This window comes from Mustela lutreola, chromosome 10 (genome assembly GCF_030435805.1).
Source record: "Mustela lutreola isolate mMusLut2 chromosome 10, mMusLut2.pri, whole genome shotgun sequence".
In the NCBI taxonomy this organism is placed as follows: domain Eukaryota; kingdom Metazoa; phylum Chordata; class Mammalia; order Carnivora; family Mustelidae; genus Mustela; species Mustela lutreola.
The window spans coordinates 62030256-62051735 of NC_081299.1; the positions used below are offsets into that span (position 1 = coordinate 62030256).

The following is a 21480-nucleotide window of genomic DNA, read 5'->3' on the forward strand; positions in this document are numbered from 1 at the left end:
CTCTCTAGCAAAACTAACATTTGTAGGCTCTATTGGTTGTTGAAGAAAAAGGATCTATGTCTGGAAGGCACAATTTATTTCCAAATATTTACATAAATAGTGTAATTAAGAGTTTAATTTTTTGTATGGATAATAAAATAATATCTGTTTGTGAACACAGTACTAATAAACACTTGATTAAATATAAGTAAAATCAAATGTCTGCCCTCAACAAGCTTCATAATCTGGGAGTAGAAGTAACAAATAATAGAAGTACATGAGTATTGATACTAAGAAGAACAGAGTAAAGGGCATAAGTAAGAAAATCCTTCTGAAGAAAGGAAGAGAAGGGATCCTATTACAACATACAGAAATCACTACAGAACATAAAGCCTCTGACAGAGGCTGGGAAAAGTGGATTCGAACACATCCTTCTATCTCGGGTGCCCACAGGCAATTCACAGAGAGAGAGCATCTGGCATTGAGGAAACACCTGACTGATTGTGATTAATATCTCCAGGGATTTGAGAGAAACAAGTTTTTTATAGATAAATTCCATATAATTGGGGTTTGAGGATTACAAATGCAGGCTCTAGGATTACAAATGCGTGTGTATTTAGTCTGTCACTAACTAGTTATGTGACCTTGGCCAGCCTATTTTTAGTTAACCTTACTTGCCTCAGTTTCCTCATCTTTAATATGGAGACATTATTTTATCTCTTTCTGGAGTTTATCGTGTGTATTAAAGGAGGAAACGTATGCAACGCATGGAGCAAAACTCCCAGCACATGCTGAAACTTCACTGAATAGAAGGTAGAACCATTGCTGTCAACACGGCATATAAACTTTTTATTGTATTAAAAGCCAACAAAGGTAATTGAATAGGAAAAAATATATAGACGATTTAAAAATGAGTGAATAGCCTGCCGAAAGTAGAAATAAAAAAAACTGACAGATCAGAGGTGTGGAAGTGGTGGACCAACCAGCTGAGGGTCCAGGGAGTAGTTGAGTTTGCCTTGGATGGGAGTGGAAAGCTGGAAAGGACTCAAAATCTGAAAGCTCTTGAATGCCCATATCTAACCATGTCTTTGTACTCTGAAGTTTTGACATCTGGGGCCTTACTGACCCCGAGGGAAACTACGCCTCCCAGACTAATTCCTAGAGATGGTAAATGACTTGCCTGGGAGAGTGCCTTTCATGGACAAACTAACCCATCGGGAGCTTATCCACCGTGCCCCTACCTCTGCTATCTGGCTTTTAAACTCTGGGCCAATGTTCCCTTGCCCTAAGCACCCTGGATCAAGCAGCAGACACCTCAGGGAGAGCCTTCACACTCTAACACCTGCCAAAATTATCATACTATCCAATCCTGAACCTGCTTCCCCTGTCTTTCCTGTTCCTTCTCTCAGAAACCACAACGAAAGCTCTTGCCCACGTTTCCCTCCCACTTCTCCCGTCTCCTGACCAACTCTGGTCCTGGAGTGGCCCCGTGTGACATGTGCGATGGCTAATTTTATCTTTCGTGGTAGCTGGGCCACAATGCCCACATGTGGTCAAACATTCTGGATAGAACCCTGACCAATATACAGGGCATGTCCCTCCCGGGAATTGTAAGTGACAAACTGCTTTTTCAGTGGTAATCATCTCTTGATCTATAGGTCTCAACATACCTGAATAATAATAAAACCTGCATTTTAAAAGAACCAGGCAAATATATACCTGCTTTCTTTAGGAAAGGAGCCGGTGAAGGTCTTAAGCAGCAGGGAGCGTGTTGGGAGCTCTTCCCTCAAGCTTCGTTTAACTTCGTTACGTAGAATCTGTCAATACTGAGATGGACTTTGCTTGCTCTTGTTTACCTTTTCTTCCTTTGACCCTCTGCTCCCCGATTCCATCTGCTAACTTCCCACTCATCTTTCAAAGCCCATTTCAAATGTCATCTTCTCTCCAAAGCGCTCTTCAATCTCCTCAAAGCTAGCATTTCCTTTCTCTGCGTTCTCATTGTGCTTTATTTATACCACCATGAGTGTACTCATTTCAATGTGTCATGGTTAGCTGTAGATATTTCTGGCTCCCGGGCTAAACTGCAATCTTTCTGAGACTAAGGATTTGGCTTTACTCATCTTGGTAACCTCAGCACCTAGCACAGTGCTTGTCATAATCAATAAAAGCTAAATTGAGCTATTTGTCGATTTAAAGGCAGAACGTTAAGCCCATAGATGACTGCAACAGCCCTGTAAAGATTGAGGTAGCAAGCCCCTGACCTGGGGATATAGCACTGAGAAAGGAAAAGGACTGTCCGATACATGAGCCCATGTCCCCATGCTAGAGCTGTGCAGTCTGAGACAGCAGCCGCTTACCCTGTTGGCTGGGGGGCATTGGAAAGGGGGCTCATTTGAATGAGATGTGCCATAAATATAAAATGTTTACTGAACTTCAGAGACGTAGTATGAAAAAAATATTGTTCGATACTCATTAAAACTCACACTGATTACATGTTGAAATGACAGTATGTTGACTATACTTGATGAAACAAAGTATGTTAATAAAATTACTTTCTCATGTTTCTTTTTACATTTTTTAGTGTAGTTAGTAGAAAATTAAAGTTGCATATGTGACTTGCATTATATTTTTATTGGATACTCTATCTGGAAGATTCAGCAATTAACTGATGTGGGATGCAGATAGAGGAAGCCTAGGTTTTGAGCCTAGATTTTGAAATTTTTATTGAGGAAAAGGTCTTGCTTTATGAGATACAAGGTACCTGAATGGAGAAGTGGGCTTCACCATGTCAAATTTGAGGGGCAGGAGACCCTACCAATCAGACACCAGCGATTCCATAGAGCTCTTGAGGGGGTCTGAGGGGTAGGGCGGGGCCTTGACTAGATATAGGAGAAGCCCAGCCTTGTTCTTCCCTGAAGAAGCTTGATTACACAAAACAAATAAAAAATAGAAACCAACTTTATTTTGTTTTTTAAATTAATTACCATAATGGTTAAGTAGTTTCTTATTTGAAAGCCTATCTTTTTATATTCATAAATACTATTTATAGGACCATCCCCATTTTAACAGGCTGCTGTATAGAACAGGTAAACAACAATACTGTGTGAGGACAAAATCTGGATATGTGGAGGAAAACCTCAGAGCAAAATCTAAGAAGTCGCATGGATTCTGTAAAGAAGTATAAAAGCTCTGCCAGTCCTGGAACAAGAGGAAACAAAGCAACAGGGCACACTGGTGACTTGTTGGACTGTGGGATGTACTACATCTTGTCATTTGGTTCCAAGGACCATCCCCTAGAGACACACAACACAGAAGACAGAGACTATGTTCTGCACATTCCTAGGGGAACAGGGGCTGGGTCACCAGCAAGCCATATCTCTTTGTCTTTTCCCTCTTTTAAGAGTATTTGGAGGATGTTTTGAGGATGATAGTCATAAAATGAGTGAATTTAATGTGTAAATTACATGCTACCTAAATACATTTAAAGGCTGAAGCTTAAATTCAAAGACATTAAAAGGCTGAAAGTAAAAGAATATATATATATATAATATATATGTTTTTAAAGACTGTATATTAAATGCTAATCTAAAGAAAATTAGTACCGTGACACAATGGAGATTTTAAGGCCAAAGGAATATGATAAAGAGGATCATTTTTTTAATCATAAAGAATCACCTCATCAGTAAGATAGAGGAATCCTAAAGCTAAGATCATACAGCCAGGTAGTCTCAATATTTACAAAGAAGAATTTGACATAATTACAAGGAGAAATGGACAGATCTATGATTACAGAGAATGAATTATCTCTAGAACTCAGGAACTGAGAAAGCAGATAAATAAGAATGCTAAGCATGTGAAAACAGGAATGACATAATTAACATTTCTTATCTATTGGGCATTTGTAGAACTCTACTCCCAACACTGAGAGGCTCATTTTCTTTACAAACACTGAACATATATTAGCCCACAAAGAAGTCTCTACAAATACCCAAGAATCAAAATCCTACAGAGCCAGATACTTTTGAAAAGTAACATTCGGTGAACACAAAAGAAGTTTTTAGAATTTAAAAAAGGCACCAGAAGAAAAAACTCAGTAGAATGTGTGGAAGATAAAACTGAAGAAATCTCCAGCAAGTAGAACAAAAGGACTAAGAAGTAGAAAATGGGAGAGAAAAAGATAAGAATATTAGAGCATTAGTGTAGTTGTTCTCTCATTCCATAAACAGAATAGAAGTTTGGAAACAAAACAAAAGGCCAAATCAGGCTAAAACCTTGTGATTCAGAAAGACAGACACGTTAAGGTCTTTCGAAGCCAGGATGCCAGCTGACACCATGCTGTGTTGCTAACTTCGGGGGTGCTCGGTGGAAGCTGGCTCTTGTGCCTGTCTGCGGCACTCATCCGGACCACAGGCTGGAGAAGTCACTGTTCTCTCTGTGACCAGCTATGGAAACCCATTCCCCTGACCATATTTCTGCCAGGTGTCCCATGGCCACACTGGTCCTCATCAAGACTTGACTAGATGCCCTGACCCTGGTGAGCCCCCATTTTCCTAGGAAACCCTCATGACTTGCCCTCTCTGACTTCTCCAGAAGAGGCTCTTAAAACTGTCAAGGAACCAAATTCAGACTCTGACCCAAAGGTTCCGTTCACCTTATTTCTCCTGTAAATATTATTTATTACAATGTTAGATTTGAGCTTATGTCTGAAGTTTCATGCCTATAAATGATAGAGTTTCAAAGAAAAACAGGACTCAGTTAACACAGAAGTCAGTAGAATGGTTGTTCTGTGGAGAAAGCAGGAGATGTGATGGGGCAGGAAATGGGGGCTCAGGCTATGCAGCAGAGCTCTACTTCATTAGGAAATAATGATGTGTACATGGCTGTTTGCTTGAGTACTAATTTTTTTTTTTAAGATTTTATTTATTTATTTGAGAGAGAGCAAGAGCAGCGGCAGAAGCAGGCTCCCCGCTGAGCAGGGAGCCCAACACAAGACTCAATCCCAGGACCCTGAGATCATGACCTGAGGTGAAGGCAAACACTTAACCTACTGAGCCATCCAGGGGCCCCACACATATAGATTTATTAGGTTCTTATGGTTTAGGAGATATTTAAACTGTTTTGTTTTTTTTTAAAGTATGACTGGGTAGAGTTTATCCCAGTAATAGACTTTTAATATCAGAAAATCTAATGCTGCCAGCATGTGAATATAGTGAGGAAATCACTGTGTTTGCTACGTAGAGGCAACATGGCAGCATCCTTCCAAAGCACACGTTTCCTGGCTTAGTGAAGGGAAACCAACACCAGCATGTAGAGTTCAGAAGTTAGTAGCTATGGTAGATTTTATTATTGCTCCAAATAGTCACTGCCCCACTCTGTGAGAGGATGATACTTCTTACTCATTTGTTGTCATGCTTTAGTGGATTTTTTATTAATAGTGCTAAATTAATTACTGAACTGAGCTACTCAAATATTTGATTTCAGATTCATCCAGGCTTACAATTACACTTATAAAATTATTATATTTATATAAAGACATTTTGCATTTGATTTCACTAGATTCATTTGTATGGCACATCTAGAAATTTAATAGCGCAAGGTAATCTATGCTCAATTAATAAAAGAAAACTTGATTACATATTCACCCTGGTAAAGAGAGGATCTAAGCCATTTGGAGCAGTGGTTGGACGGAATCTTCTCCTTCTCCATGATTCAAGTCTATTTTCCCTCATGATTCTTCCACTGGGGGGAGGAGGTGGAGGAGGAATAGGCATCATGTAATTGTTAATGTTTGGAAGTTGATAGCGATACACTCCCTGTGAATTGTCCATGGAGTTCTTGAACTTCATCACTGCCTTCTTGCCCTGTAATCACATTTCATGACATAACAACCAGTGAAACAGTAGTAGTGACCAATGCAACCCAAAATTAAAGACAAGACTGTATGATTTACATTGCATGTAAATACAACTGATAATAATAGACAAACTCAAAACACTTCATTTTTTTAATTGAAAATTGCCATTTTGTAGTATCCACAGCAAGTTAAATTTTCATGACTTCCTAACCTTATTGAAGTATATTTTTATGTCAGATACACAGTGATGACATTGTTATAGTACTTTGGGCTTTTTCTTCAATAATACATTAAATCCATTAAATCTTTAACAATTTAAAATCAAGGAGGTGGAAGAATTGTACTTTGAGGCAGGGTTGGATAGTTCACTTAACAAGGGGGTGTTAGTTCTTTTCTTACATTGATTTCACCCATCCAGGGGTTATAATATTCCTTGATAATATAATGGCAAGGAACCAAATGCAGACTCTGACCCAAAGACTCTATTCAGCTTATTTTTTCCTACATACTCAACTTGTAGGAATAAACCCTACCAAAATAACTGTACAATATGTTGATGTAAATGTGTAAAAGGATACACACACACACACACACACACCAAATTCAGTTGAATGATTGAAAGGAGAATATTTAACTAAATTTTTTTTTATGTCTTTGTAATAGATTCTCACCAGGCTTCAAAAAGAATACTATGAATCTATTCATCCTGACATAAAAAGGTCTATGTAATGTGATCACACAATTCTTTTAAATGAATTTGTATGTGGATTTTGATAAAATCAGGGATGACTGGAAGACTTTGAACTAAGGGTTGCCTTTGGGATTTGGATTATTGGGAGATACCATTTTCCATCTTACATATCTTTGTATTATTTGAAAAAAAATGTATCTCTGTATTAATCAAAAATTAAAAAGCACCAAAGGTGTAATCAATCATCATATCACATTTTTCAAATATATTTGAATCTTGGTATTTTCATAAATTGGTCATTTTTGTGCATCTGAGGTAGCTTTCCAAACTTGAAGTCATCTTTAATCACTTTTACCCATTTTATACCAATTTATTTGGTACGTTTCTTTTCAGCCAATTTATTCTTTGAGATGCTTAAATAGAATGAAAAGTTATTTTAAGAAATGGGAGTCATTCTTCAAATATTGCTCAATGCTAATAAGTAAAAGCAAGATAAATAAGGGCACATATAAGCTATATTTTGATCAAAACAACACTTACGTGAACAGAGGGATTTAAACAGATATTCAACAATGAATTTAGAATTGTTAAAATAGGTGATATTGCAGGAGCTATTTATGTTCTCATTTTTCTCTTCTTACACTTTCCAATTTTTCTGTGATGATGTGCATTGATATTATAACAACAAATATAAATTAAGTGAAAATAAGAAGAATAAAATCAATGAATCCAGAACTTTGGGGACTTGGAGATTTTTAAAAATTATTATTTCTAAGTAGTTATCAGTCAGTTGTATGCCTTATTTGGAAATGGCTTAATAAATTTTTTTTTTAATTACCATGCCATTCCTTACCTTGCTTTTTTACCCCACAGTGTCTTGGACATCTTTCCATGCGAGTAAAAATAAGTTTACCTTATATTTTTTGTTTAACATACTTTAATAAATTATAATGTTTCTAAACAACATCCTATTAAATTGTTAGGTATCTTCAGTTATTCACTATTACAAATACTATAATACTGAGCATTCTTGAATCTATTCTTCTTCACATATCTATATATTCCTAAAATAAATTCCTATATGTAAAAATTCTTGAGCATTTAAAATATTGGTGCATATTCCCACACTGCCTTAGCAAATAGTCATACTAATTTCTATACTTACCAATAGTGTATGAGAAACTCTTATCATAAGGATGATTATTATGAATTAAGTCACAATTTTCACTCAATTGCATCTTAACTCACTCTGTTTTTGACCAGATTGCTTTTTGAAGACCTTTACTCCTGATACTTAGAAACTTGCTTATGTCTGTTGTCCCTTTCAACAATTCTCACATTCATAACTTTTACGTTTTAAGAAAACAATAAGAATTTGGTGGGTACTCACTACATACTCAGCACTCATAAAGACTACTACTTCTTTAGAAATTTGTCTGATTTACATTAAATCATCTTCATCATCAACACCATGGAAAAATAACATGTCTTCTGACAGCGTAGTTATACAGCATTGCAGCATAAGCTCCAGTAAGTTAAGAGACTTCTGTAGCACTAATGCCTAGAGCAGGACCTAGCCCATAGTAAGTGCCCAATAAATATTTACTGAATGAAAAGTGTATGTTTAGCTAGTTTAAATTAACATGGAATTAAACTCAATCTTGTCAGCCTAAGAACGTCACCATTAAGTGCCTATCCCTCAATTACTCATACCCCAAAACTTATAAACAGGAAAATAAAAGGCCCTATGAAGATTTAACAAATAAATTCATCCAATGGCTCAGAGCAGAACTAGAAAATCAGCTGAAGAAAAAAAAAAATCTCTCCCTAGCTAGCAGAACTTGAATATTACTTGATTAGTACTTTTTACATATCTAATAGGAAAAAGAATCTATCAAAGTATAGGAGCTTAGAAAAAATAATAAAATCACCTTGACAAATGTGGAATGTACCCATCCAAGCACTATCTAGGGGAGAGAAAATCCCACCCATTGGATTTTAAATATTTCTAGTCCTAATGGCAAAGTTATCCCTGAAAGACACAGGGAGTTAGCCAAAGACCTTTGAGTTTTCTGGTACCTTTGGCAAGCCCATTCCTAAGATGAGATAGGTACATCAACCCATTTTAACCTAATTCCATTCCCCTATATACCCTCATTCTGATTCCATGCTCACTAGGCAACCCTCTCATTGTGATTTGGCTTCTTACAGAGGTCTATCTATAGTAGGATAATGGACTGCTTCTACAGCTTTGATTATTTGATATCTGGTGAATTAAGGGCCTTTGATTATGATTTGGCTGCTGATTTTGGTTTACTATGGGGAGACAGATGAGCTTGTTCTGTGTTTTTCTTGTTAACTTGAGGCAATGTCTCAGGACATATCTGTTCCTGGACACTAGCTGAAATAGGAAATTTCCAGGCTTTCACTGTGGACCCCAGATCCTAGAGTGTCAGCCTAACTGACTTATGCCCCAAAAGCTTCTGCCTAGACTTAAGAACTACTCCTTAGACAAAGCGCTACCACTGTTGATTTAATTTTTCCTTCTTTCTAGGAAATACTGTTTAATTAACTAAAATAAGGTTTGTGAAAAGTGCTTCATAACCTGAAAAGCATATTAAGTGGATAAAATATTAGTTATTATTTGTAGTTATATTATACTTTTATAATAAAACATGATCATTTATTTGTCTGGATTAATTTCTTAGTATCCAGGTTATCTGTCAGTTCTAGATAAAAATATCTTAATTAAAAAAAAATCTTAATCTGATATGTCTTAGGTTTCCTAATAAGAAATGGAACTAAATTCACCCATTTGAACACAGTAGTAATTGTTCTCACGACACAGGTTTCTTCTTAAGCTGGCAAATGTTTCTTCTTCATGTTAGAAATACAAACGATACCCTCCCTAATTACTGAATCTTAATTATTCGTCCCTGTTTGAGTAACTTGTATTTTATGTTTACCATGTTTCCCTCTGGTGCGCTCTTAAAATAAGTTAAAATTACCAGAGACATAACCTTGAAAAGGAAGCAAAGATAAGCTCCTATGTATGATAAATTCACCATATTTTAAAGAGGGACATACTTTTTCTTCTATATCCAACCTTCTCCAGAGTCAAACTTGAAGCAATTTCATACACTGACGGTAAAGTAAGTCAGCATGCAAATGCAAACCTATTCTTGGAAAGTTTCATTTTCTAGGTTCCATGCATGTAAAATTTAGAATCAGTCAACACTGGGTCTGTTCTGATAGAAGTCATATAAGAAGTTTCTCTTTGTTTTTCATACAACTGTTCAAATTAATGAAAGATAACCTTATATTATTATAAGGTTATTTGTGTTATTAAGGAAAATGAGTAAGGAATAGATTTATAATAATATAAATTTATTTATTATTTATAATAATATAAATCTATTCCTTACTCATTTTCCTTAATAACACAAATTATAGGCCTTCCGGTTAAAGTAAAATATAATTAAACATAAGTACCTAGTAAATGCTTAATAAGTGCATAATATAAATTTCACTGAGTAGATTAATTGAATCTTGCATCTTAAAACTTGTGATAATCTAATATTCCCATGAAGAATAAAAATATATTTCTTGAAGAAGTAACATTTACCCCAATGGGAAATGGAGCTTCATTTTCCAGCAATGAGGTTTTCGATCTGGATCCCGAAGTTATCTTTGGAACAGTTCCCACCACAGGATTACTGGGAAGAGGCTTTAATCGAATTGGAGGCTGCATATTTCCTGGGGCAGTGTATGGTCGAGGGGCTGTCTAGACAATTAGGGGAAAAAATTCCATTTAAATTAGTATCTTGACATGTTTCCAGAACCAATTAATAACCCAACAAATTGCCTAGAGTAATTAATGATGCCTTTTTACTGAACAGATTAAACTTTAATTATGTCCTTCCATTATACATAGCCTTATGACCCAAAGTATTTGTTAAAACATATGGCGTGGAAGTCCTCTACATAACTAAATGCCACAATTATAGAGTATTCTAGACAAAGGAAATGTTCTCTGTTAGGTTCCCGTATTTAATACATTTTGTAAACTTGCTGACAATACCTAATTTATTCAGTGCATAAAATGGGTTTGCTCAATCAAATGTTACCTTGAATAATGTTCCTATTTTCGAGATTTAAAGGAGTATGATTGGAATGGACTCATTTCCGTTTAAATGTTTTCAACATAAACTACTGTAAGTTCTTTACATCTTCAAAATTGTGAAGTAAAAGCAGACAATATGATTCAAAAAGAAGAGAGGTGATGCTTAACTATAATGCATTACCACTTTTTCAACTTCTCCCTTGAAATGCCAGGAAAGTAAAAACGAGAACCAGTAACTGGCAATTGGAAAACACTGTGTGAAAATGGAGATGTTTTCCAGGCTGGATAGTTTCCATTTGCTCTTCTTCTCGGCCTTCTCTGCCCTGCTCTGCCATCTGGGAGTAATTTCTTCATGGGCTACACCTACTACTCTCTGATGTTGGTTGGACTTGGCCAGTAAAGGCACTAGCAGGAGATCAGAAGACAAGAGGCAAGTAGTTGAGGTCTTAACTCTCCTGAACCATTCCCACCAAGGCTGTGATGGGCCAGCTGGGTCTCTCTACCGAATCCAGAGCTCCTGTCAGGCCGTCCTCTCCTAGCTTATAAGGACTGCCTGCTGGTGCTGGGACCCAGTCCTTCCCTCTCCCTCTCTGGCCTAGGTGCTATGCTTCCCAGGGTGCTGACCCCAACATACTTAACATCCCCAGTGGGTTTTCCTTAACCCTGCTGACATCTTTGTAAGTAGTTCCTTTATTAAACTCTTCCTAATTACCCTATTTGTGTGAGCCATCTGTTTCCTGCTGAGACCCTGACTGATGCATTTTCCAATCAAGAATGTACTGCAGAGAATACCAAAAGGACCAGTATGGAGCATTAGAAATGCTGTTTGTGGCACTGACAGAACACTGTAAGTTTAGTAAAAAGATCAGCAATGTTTAGAAAAGAAAAAAACAAAAACCAAAAAACAAGTCTCTGGGCCCTGTTGCTCTATTACGATAAAAAAGTTGGAAACCTGTTAAGAATAATTCATGTATATTTGGGTTAGAAGGATGGTGTATAAATGACTCATGAACAATGCTTAATGCACTGAGTCAAGAGCAGTAAACAACAAATATTCAACTCTGGAAATGCATTGTGTAATCCAAAAAAAATGATGAGAGGGCAGCTCCTACCACCAAAAATTGATCTGAGTGCCGTCTTGACAAGCATGTCATATGTTGCCAAATGTCTGATTTTGTTAAGTCAACATTCATTGGATTCCAACTATATGCAGTATGAGAAAATTGAAAAGTAAATTTTAACATCTATTGGCAACACATGACAATTAGTGCCAAATAAACTACACAAACACTGCCAACGAGACAATAACAACAATAACAGAATATCTAAAACCTAACAGAACTTAGAATTAAATGTTATTTGGAATAAACCAACGAGGCTAGGAAAAATTCAAGTTTTCACAAAAGCATCTTATCCAAATGTATAAGCAAGGGAAGAAAATGGCTGAGCAGAGAAGAAAAATGATAAATTTAAGTATCTAGGTAGGTAGAAAGCCAGTTGTGAGACAGACATGGGAAGGGTAGCAGAAATAATATTCCCCAATATCTGTTCTTCTTTCCTCACTAGTAACAGAATTTTTTTATCAGGGAACATGGCTATCATAAATAAAGACTACATTTCCTAGCATCTCTTGCAACTCTGTACAGATATATGCCTCAGTTTCAGTCAATAAGATGTGAGCAGAAGTGATATAGGAAACCTCCAGATCATGCCTTTACAAGAAGTGTGCCATCACTTGTCCTTTACCCACTTCCCTGTGGCTGAACTATCCACACAGCAATCTGCCATCTTGGCTTATGTAAATGAAGGCAACACACTAAGTTTGGCAGATTAATGACAAATTAGGAGTTTGAGCTTTTGATGACTTCATAGAGTAGAGATGAGCACACCAGCTGAGATTCATCTAAGCGTGTTGGGAAGGAGGGGAGGGCAACCTTATGTTTAAGTCATTGTTATTTTGGGTCTCTGCATGCAAACCTATTTCGTGACCAATACAGAAAGCCAAGTGGATTGACTAAGGCAACATTTGATTTAAAGAAACAGGACAGAAGAATACATGAGCCAAAAGGCAAAATGTCTTAAAACCCACAAAGATAAATCCAACTAGAGGTTTCCGAACAAGAGAATCAGATCACCCAAAAGAATTCTTTTGAACTCTGTGAAACAAATAATGCCTAAGACTCTCTCTTGTCAAGTACTTCAACTGAACACAAGCATGCTGAAAATCTAATATAGGAATTTAAGAAAGCAGGTTACTATAAACTAGAACATGATCTATTGGCTTCTGTGCTCTAAATTTTATTTCCCACATTTGCATACAAATATCATTCAGTTAGATGAATATGGCAGTCAAATGTTTAACTGATTATATTTCTATCTAAAAACAAATTTGCATCATTCAACTAACAGCTGTGAGCTACAAACTGTTGTAGTTCACATCAGAAGCCACCTTAAATTTGCTATATTTTAAACTGTTTGCAATATATTTTCTTGGAATAAATATGGCACTGTAGCTTAACATTTTCAAAACTGTACCAGAATGTGAATTGAAATTGACTACCTGGTGATTACCCAGCTTAGCTGAGCATTTCTAATTCTTACTAGACGATCTCTGGGGGTGAATTTTCCAAGCCTTGTGCAGAATGAGTTGAATGGCTTTCCACAGTTTTAATGGGCATGGTGCAGCTAAAAGCCTATCTGCTACTCTGAAGGTTTAGGTTCAATTAGTGACCAAGTGCAATAACTATTCACTGGATGTTTTCCTTCTTTTTTCAAGAAAGTTAAAAGAAAAATCAACTACAATATCCCAAGAGGATTATTATCTCCATCTCCAAGGCACTTGCTCGTCAGGAGTCAAATTTAAAGGATATGTATCCAGGCTGAGAGAAAGAAAATGAAGATTTGAATTTCTGTAAAATGGGAACCACAGTTCCAAGATCACAATAGGTATCCTTTACGGTGCAGAAGCACCCTAGGGGGTGACCAAGTGTAGAATCGTGGTTTACCAGACAGAAAGGCTTCTGAAGTGCTGGTGTCAGTGTTTCCTGTAATTTTAAAATTACTTTCTCACTCCTGCCACATTAAGATCTCCTGGATGTATCATAAACTACTTATTGAGGGTGTTCAGCTGGAAAATTGAAAAGGAAGCCTTTCAAGGGTTTTTCCTCTCTGAAACAGGTGGGAAGATAGAAAACAGCACTTGATTGTTTCTTTTGTTTCAACCAGTTTAAGCTTTTGAGAGCCTAGTGAATTTGCCATCCAAAAAAAAAATCATTATTTGTGTACGTCTACATTTAAATGAAGCTTGGAAATATGGTAACAACAAAGGGAAAATGGTTGCTTTTCATAACTTGAGCTGTTCATCGGGAAATGTCAAAACATATTTACCTTTGAGAAATGTCAAAGCTTAACACTATACGAGATGAACCTACTTCAACAATCTGTGAAAGCTTTGCAATTTCTCCCTAAATATTGTGCAATCCAAAAAGAGTTCATGTTAACAAGGAAATATATTAGGCCACACAAAGCAAGAATAAAGATGTGATCAAGCAATTCATTTACAACTTAAACCATCAACCTCCAGCAAATATTTTGCAAATCTTTTCCTGTACCTATATATTGTTTCAAGCTACCTCATCTTCCTTCAAATTAATCCCATCTCTATATTATAAATGAATCAAACTGGGATGAAACGTTGGTTTGGGCAATTTCTTTAAATAGAATCTCTGCACATTTAACTATGTTTACGTTAGAGTATTTGCCCATGCTTTTGATAAAAGAAACACAAATATAAGTATCTGGCCCGACAGGCTATATGGTATGATTGAGTTTGTGTGCATAAAATAAGTTTGACAGGTAAGGTGAGAGTGGAGGGAACAGCGAGGACAAAGTCCAGAGGTCAGAAAACACAGGACATATGTGGATGACTAGTGGTTCAATCTTGCTGCATTGTAGAGTGCTAAAGGGTAATCATGAGGGGAAATATTGGGTTGGCTAAATTGAGGTCGTATGGCTTAGGGTCTAAAATGTCAGGTGAAAAAGTCTAGGTTTTTCTAAAAAATGTCACAGAGCCAGTGAAGGCATGTGGGTATGTAAGTAACAAGTAATCTGCACTTTAAAGAAACTACTCTAGCTCTAACAAGCAAAATGGATTTGACAAGGGTGATACTGATTAAAAGTGAGGCATTCAATAAAGACAGTTGAACAGATAGAACACCACATTGGCATTCAGTAGGATTCATAGAATTATAAAGAAAAGCACTCTCAGAATTCCTTCTGAGAGTAATTAGAAATTATATATTATTTAGTCAGAATGGTACATGATAGAGTATTTAATATGACTCACCAGTGTTCCTGGACTGGAATGTCCTTCATCAACCAGGACACTATGGCCACGGTTAGTTTTCGGGCCAGCTGGGGGATGGGGAGACAGGACTGGCATGTTATTTTCTATAGACCATCTTGTGGATTCTCCCTAGAATAAGAAAGTGATTGAACAAATTGATGCATAATTAGCAATGAAGGTTATGTTATTGACTGACAGTTAAGAGATACTGTATTACTAAAGAAGTCCTTTCTCATTACTTTTAAAAGTGTTCCTCCTGAGGCCTATCATGACAGAAAAAGTTTCCATAGCTGTAGTGGTACATTGGGTGTGATAATGAGAGGCAGGAATTTCAGTCTGCTATATTGTAAGAAACAGCTGTACCCAAAGAAACAGCTATGGATACAGTGGATTTTAGCAACAATATTTATGAATCCGCTCTAAGCAGATCACTACAAGAAGCACCGGGTTCCTCACAACTTTGGTCAGTAAAGACTACCAGAAACTATTACTTTTCTACCTTAAAAAAATAATGAAATCATGCCCTAAGCAAAAGGGTTGCATATTATATGAGGAACTTAAACCACAGGTCTTTCACCAAATGCAGCTACAAAGTGAAAATTGTTATGAATAAAAATCATATAGGGAGGAACTGGAGTGTCTCTCATGAATTTCTGCCAGTGTTTTAACATGTTCACGTGCTTAGTTAGCGTGTCCGCCAACCGGGGTGAAAGTGAATCCCACACATCTTCCGGCAGCGTTTGTCACTATTTCCAGGGACCATTTTTCTTCATCAACATTCCAGCAGTAAGTTAGAGAATGTATAACTCAATCCTTGATGTAGGATAATATTGGCAAAGTTGAATTAACCAGAAATCTCTACACACCAACTTTTCTGATCTTTTTTTTTTTTTTTTAATTTTTATTTATTTATTTGACAGAGATCACAAGTAGGCAGAGAGGCAGGCAGAGAGAGAGGGGAAGCAGGCTCACTGTCGAGTAGAGAGCCTGATGCAGGACTCAATCCCAGGACTCTGAGATCATGACCTGAGCTGAGGGCAGAGGCTTAACCCACTGAGCCAGCCAGGCGTCCCCAACTTTTCTGATCTTGAAAAAATGACCTACCTGCTGTTATTTAACAATACTTTTGTAACAAGAGCCTCTTTTAATCATGACGGAATAGGCAGATTTGAGTCCATTAGGCAAGAGGGAAAAATTACCACCTTATATGTGGCAACGTATTCTCCAGAAGGTTTACAAATATTCCTTAGTTTGTGAAATGTATCTTGGGCCCCACATTTGTGACACGACACAGAAAATGAAGAATTACCTGACCATTCAAATGGCTCAGGAAATTGAATAAAACTGCCAACCTCAAATGAAATCTTTCAGACATGCTTAATTGAACCTCTCAACCCGATTCAAATGTATATGCTTCATAAGTTGACTGCAAAGAAGGGTTATCAAATATAAAAATAAAAATAAAAACAAATAAGGAGATTTTAAATGCCTTGTACAGAACGTCTAAATCTTAGGCTTTTGTTTGCCAAGGTATCTCTTTCCTACTGTATTCAAGGGTCACCTGTGCATGAAAATGTGCCACAGGATAATTCTGAGAATACCATTTTCCATCACATTGGCAACATCACCATCTATTTTCAGTTTTTTCAAACACAAAACAAAAATCCTTCGGTCTCTGTTACATATCAGTCAAGAAAAGACAAAAACAAAATTTCAAACTTGAAAAGGATGTTTCCGTGTTTGCTTTGAAAGCTTTGTACTTCACAAAGTTGCAGAAGAAGCCCCTATTTTGCCATGAGCTTTGTCCCTATTTTGGGGGCCAAGATAGAGTCTTGGTGAAACTATCACCTGACTTCAGCCAAGAGTACTCAAAAGTAAAGTGCCTCAAAAAGCATCAATACTGGTGTCACTGACTTTTAAAATCATAAAATAATATTATGAAGTAAAAGAATTATGTAGCACCTTACCTTAAATCTCTGAATTCGCTCCTTCCTAGCTAAGGTCTCCAGTTTTCTTTTTATTTCAAGCTGATGATAACGCTAAGCACAAGGGAAAGAAGAGAGGAGAGAATCATGTCAATTACAGCAAAGTTTTTTTTTTTTTAGAGGAAAATAATCTCACCAGCTGACTGTATTCCCCACTTACCCCCTCCCCCACCTTGTCACTGAGATGGAGAAGAATCACCTGTGTAAGTATGCAAGTGGGAATATAAATTGGTACAACTCTTTGGAAAGCCGATTCCTAATATAATGCAATGAAAAGTGTCCCTACCCTTTAACCGACACATTTCACTTCCAAACCTAGGAGGAAATCGAAATTAAAAGAAAACATATCTGTGTTATACACAAAGATGCTACCTGAAAGGAATTTTTCCTTCAAAGTAAAAATTCAGAAGCAGTATAAATCTTAAAGAAGATGGTTAACACTTGTGCACATCCATATACCAGGATAGAATATAATCATTAAAATAAGATTCATGAAGATTTTGTAAAGAAAAAATGGAAAATACATGTCATGAGGGAAAAATGTAAAATACGGAATTGCACAGAAATACAATTTAATTGATCAAGTTCAAACTGTGGGGCTGCCGTGCCAGGAAGGGGCATCATGTGGGCGTCATCTCTTCTTGAACAGTGCTAATTGCTAAGCGGTCTCATTGCATGAGTGCAGAAACGGAGGCAGAGGACCAGGAACTTGCTCCAGGTCACACATCTGGTCAGTGGTAAAACTGTCATCTGGGGCTCAGTCTGTTGGACGCTAATTTCCTGTTTCTTTGCTCTTATTTACTTACTTTTCATAAGACTCTGGCCCCACATTTTGAGCATGTTTTTATGAATGCATAAATGTGAACAGAGACTAAAAGGAAATGTATGTCAACAGCAGTGCTCTCTGAGAGGAAGGATTCTCTGAAGTTATTTTCCTTTGTGTCCATTCTTGAGTTTTCCTAATTTTCTGCAATATATTAATTATATAATTTAAAAATAAACCTCATGTAAAAGTAAGCTGCTTACAATACTATTTGAAATCATTCAGACACATTTGAGGGCATTTGAAGTGTTTTTTCTGCGTCCTTGATCCCCTCGTGCCGCCGTGGGACGCTGCGGGCTCGATCTTTCCCTAGCGAGTATCATCAGCCCTCCTCTCCAGACACTTCCCTTCCCTCTCTCCCTCAACTTTCTTCTCTCACCCTCGGATCACCACACCTCATTACGCTCGCTACCAGCCATTTTCCATTGTCCATTTATTTCCAAATCTGCAGCCCTCTCTCTCAACCTCACCCGTCCGCACCAAGGCCACCAACGTCTTTGTTTCTCGGTCACACCAAATTCCTTCTTTTCCCCAGCCCTTCTGGGTTTCACCCTTCGGCAGCTTGTGAGAGCCGGCCGGCTCTCTGTGGGGTCTGGTTTTCCACCAGGCGAGAGAGCTCCCTCCTAGCCCTGCCGCGTTCGCTGAGCTCCCAGCCTCCCCTCCACCCGCGCGGCGGTCCCTGAGCTCCATCGAGCGCGCGCGCCACCTGCCGCGCTAGCGCCCCCCAGCGGTGCTCTGGCTCCTCCCCAGCCCTCCTCGTTCAGTCAGTGTCAATCTTTCTTCCGGTTCACGTCTCCTCTCATCTGGGAGAGCTGCCTCTCCCCAGCGTCTCCCCCACTGCTGTTAGCCCTCACCCTTCGGCAACAGCTTCCTAATTGACCTCCCACCTCCAATCTTTTCCAGCTCATTAATCCATCTCCCGCATTTTTAGCAACATCATCTTTCTAACACGGCTCTGCTCATTTACTTCATGCCCCTGCTGAAAAAAACATCTCATCGCCTCATCACCTACACTCCAAACCTCGCTGGGGACTCAAGGCCCTCCAGAAACCGGGCCCGGCCTACTGAAGAGTGTCGCTTCCTGCGGCTCTTCAACCAGCCCACTGTGTGGTCTGGCCTCAGTGAGCTTTCTTGCCCAGCCACGCTGTCCTCTCTTCTCTTACCTCAGGCCTGCGGTCCTCAGTCTCTCCAGTGCCTTTCTCAGGCTTTCCTGTGGTGCCTCATTTAGCCTTCCGGGTCCAGTTCAAATAGCAGGACCTCTGTTCAGCCTCCTCTGACTCTCACAGAGGCAAGTCATCATCCCCATCTTCCTTGAGCCCGGTTGGTTTTTCCTCTCTCCTAGCGTGTGATCGCTTTTCACAATAGTTTTTTATTTGGTTTTTTTGTGGTTTTTTTGGCTTTGGATTTTTTTTGTTTTTACATCTCATGGCTACATCACATAACTTCATACTGGCACATGGTCAGCCTACAGTTAATGACTGACGTTTCTTGTATGCATGAATACATGAATATTAATATATAACAGCATTAGTAAACAGCATCGGCATAAATTAAATGTGAGATGTGACAATTTAGAGACACATATTCCATTTGTTAAGTATATTAATGTATTGTATATCACAATTATATATTACATTTTATAAAATTATATATTACATATTAACACTTATCTAAGATATCTATTCCAAACTTTAAGAATGTATGAAGACTCTGAAATAATAACATACTTAACAGTTATGATGTGTCAATTACATGAAAATTTGGAAAACTAAACTTCAAAGATCAAAGCTAATACCAAACTTGGTATCTATTGGTTAAATTTGAAACTAGGTATAGATTAATTTACTGTACTATTCTTTTAACACTAGTTGCAGAATTCCAACTAATACTCTTATAAGCAAGTGAATTTGGGGACCATAAACAATGATCCCACATAATTCATGCACATGATATAAAACATAAAATGAATTCCTAAATTAACAGATCATATCTTATCTGAATGCAACACTTGCTCAGTATAATGGTAGCATAATAATAAATATTTTAAGTGGCACTACACTTAGTATTGGTTTACTGGTGATTCTACAGTTGTTCATAAATGTTTACTGCACTCACAGGTCAATTCTTTCACCAACCAACTTTTCTGATTTACTGCTGCATGGCCAAGCCAAGAAGTGACATGCTTTTTCATGGAGATTAAAATGGTGTTGATGCTTGAAACTATAAGTTCCATGGAGCAAGGCTAAAATAATTTATCAAGTTAGCTAGATATCCTACTAAAAATGCCATGTCAGACTTGAAAAAAAGTTGTTGATGCTTAGTTTATGAATCTACGCTGACCAACGTGGCCTAAAGTAGGAGGGACAGCAGATGTTTCAATGCTTCTTCCCTGAAATTTAGCATACGGCTCAGCTTCAGAGCCTTAAAAGAATAACAAATCTGAAATAATTCATGGCAGTGGAATTACTGATATTTAAACAGATGTCACTTTTTTTTTTTTTAGCAAATGGAAATTGAGGTACAGATGGTGAGGGCCGGTATGTTTTTGAGTAGCCATTATGGATTAAAAATCTACACTTGTTAAATTAAATACCACAAAATATATACTGATGTCCGTATTTTTCCCTAACTGAAACGGAGAAAAGCTTAGTCTCTTGGCACTTTGCTACCTAGAGAGAAGAGTATTTCTCAGGGAACCTTGTTCCATTCCTTTTCCATGAAATACAGGAGGAATTCCTCTGCTTCTGGGTACAGGAGTGTTATTAATTGTCATATTAGAAAGTATCTATTATAAAGAAAATGTGATTACTTTACCTCCATATCAAGAACCTTATGGAAAATAGCCTGAGCTAGGCACTCCCGGATATATTTTTGGTGATCCTTCTTCATGATATTTAGTTTGTATTCTTTTTCAGAAAGTATCCTTCCACTTCTTGTGATCTGACATGAATAAATAAAACAGACATGGAAATACAAAGCAGAAAATACACTGTTCGTTACCAAAAAGGGAGCGAGAGAGTGACAGAGCGAGTGGCAGTGTCTTCTAAGCATAAGAGAGTATACCACTATAGTTGATAAATGTTCACTTTTAATGAATATTTCATAAAGAAAAAAATCAGTCTCATATACCCATCATTGAGAAAACACACACAGGTGGTGCACTTGACGTTTAAAACAAGGTTTTCATTAGAGTTACAATGTCTTCTTGATGGAACCCAGGTGTTCCTTTCATTTCTTTCTTTTTTTTTTTTTTAACACATTGGGAAGAGGAGGTGTGGTGGCACCTTGAAACAATGAATAGGAGCAGTGATCACAGGACTGATGATCTTACAGGAAATGACTCTGAAGGGCAAAACATGTAAGCTACAGAGGTGCTCATCAGTTTGTTTTAAAAATAATTGGTTTCATTATTTTCACACAGCTTTCTCTCCTTCCACTGTCCAACCCAGAATGTAATTTAATTTGTCATGATTCAGATTTTTTTCAGATTATTCAGGGCTGCAGATGTAAAATATTCCAGACTGATTTCAACTGGCATCATTGAAAATGTCAGAAGTCATAGTTTCTGCTTTTTATTTACTTGTTTTTCTTTTCTCTTACTCCTTCCTAAGGGCCTATTTGGTATTATGTTTCTGTATCTTCTGTAAACAGAAGGTGCTATCCTTTCTGAATTGTTCATC

General features: G+C 37.4%; 1 protein-coding gene across 1 annotated transcript in view; it reads right to left on the reverse strand.

The window, feature by feature from the left end:
• Positions 1-21480, reverse strand: part of ERICH3 (glutamate rich 3) — a 113146-nt gene that overhangs the window by 49283 nt on the left and 42383 nt on the right. Inside the window, exons 6-10 of the mRNA XM_059138523.1 lie at positions 20615-20740; positions 16960-17031; positions 14993-15121; positions 10150-10308; positions 5622-5840 (exon numbers count right to left, since the gene is read on the reverse strand). Coding sequence (XP_058994506.1) covers positions 5622-5840; positions 10150-10308; positions 14993-15121; positions 16960-17031; positions 20615-20740 — 705 coding nt within the window. The remainder of the gene's footprint in view (positions 1-5621; positions 5841-10149; positions 10309-14992; positions 15122-16959; positions 17032-20614; positions 20741-21480) is intronic.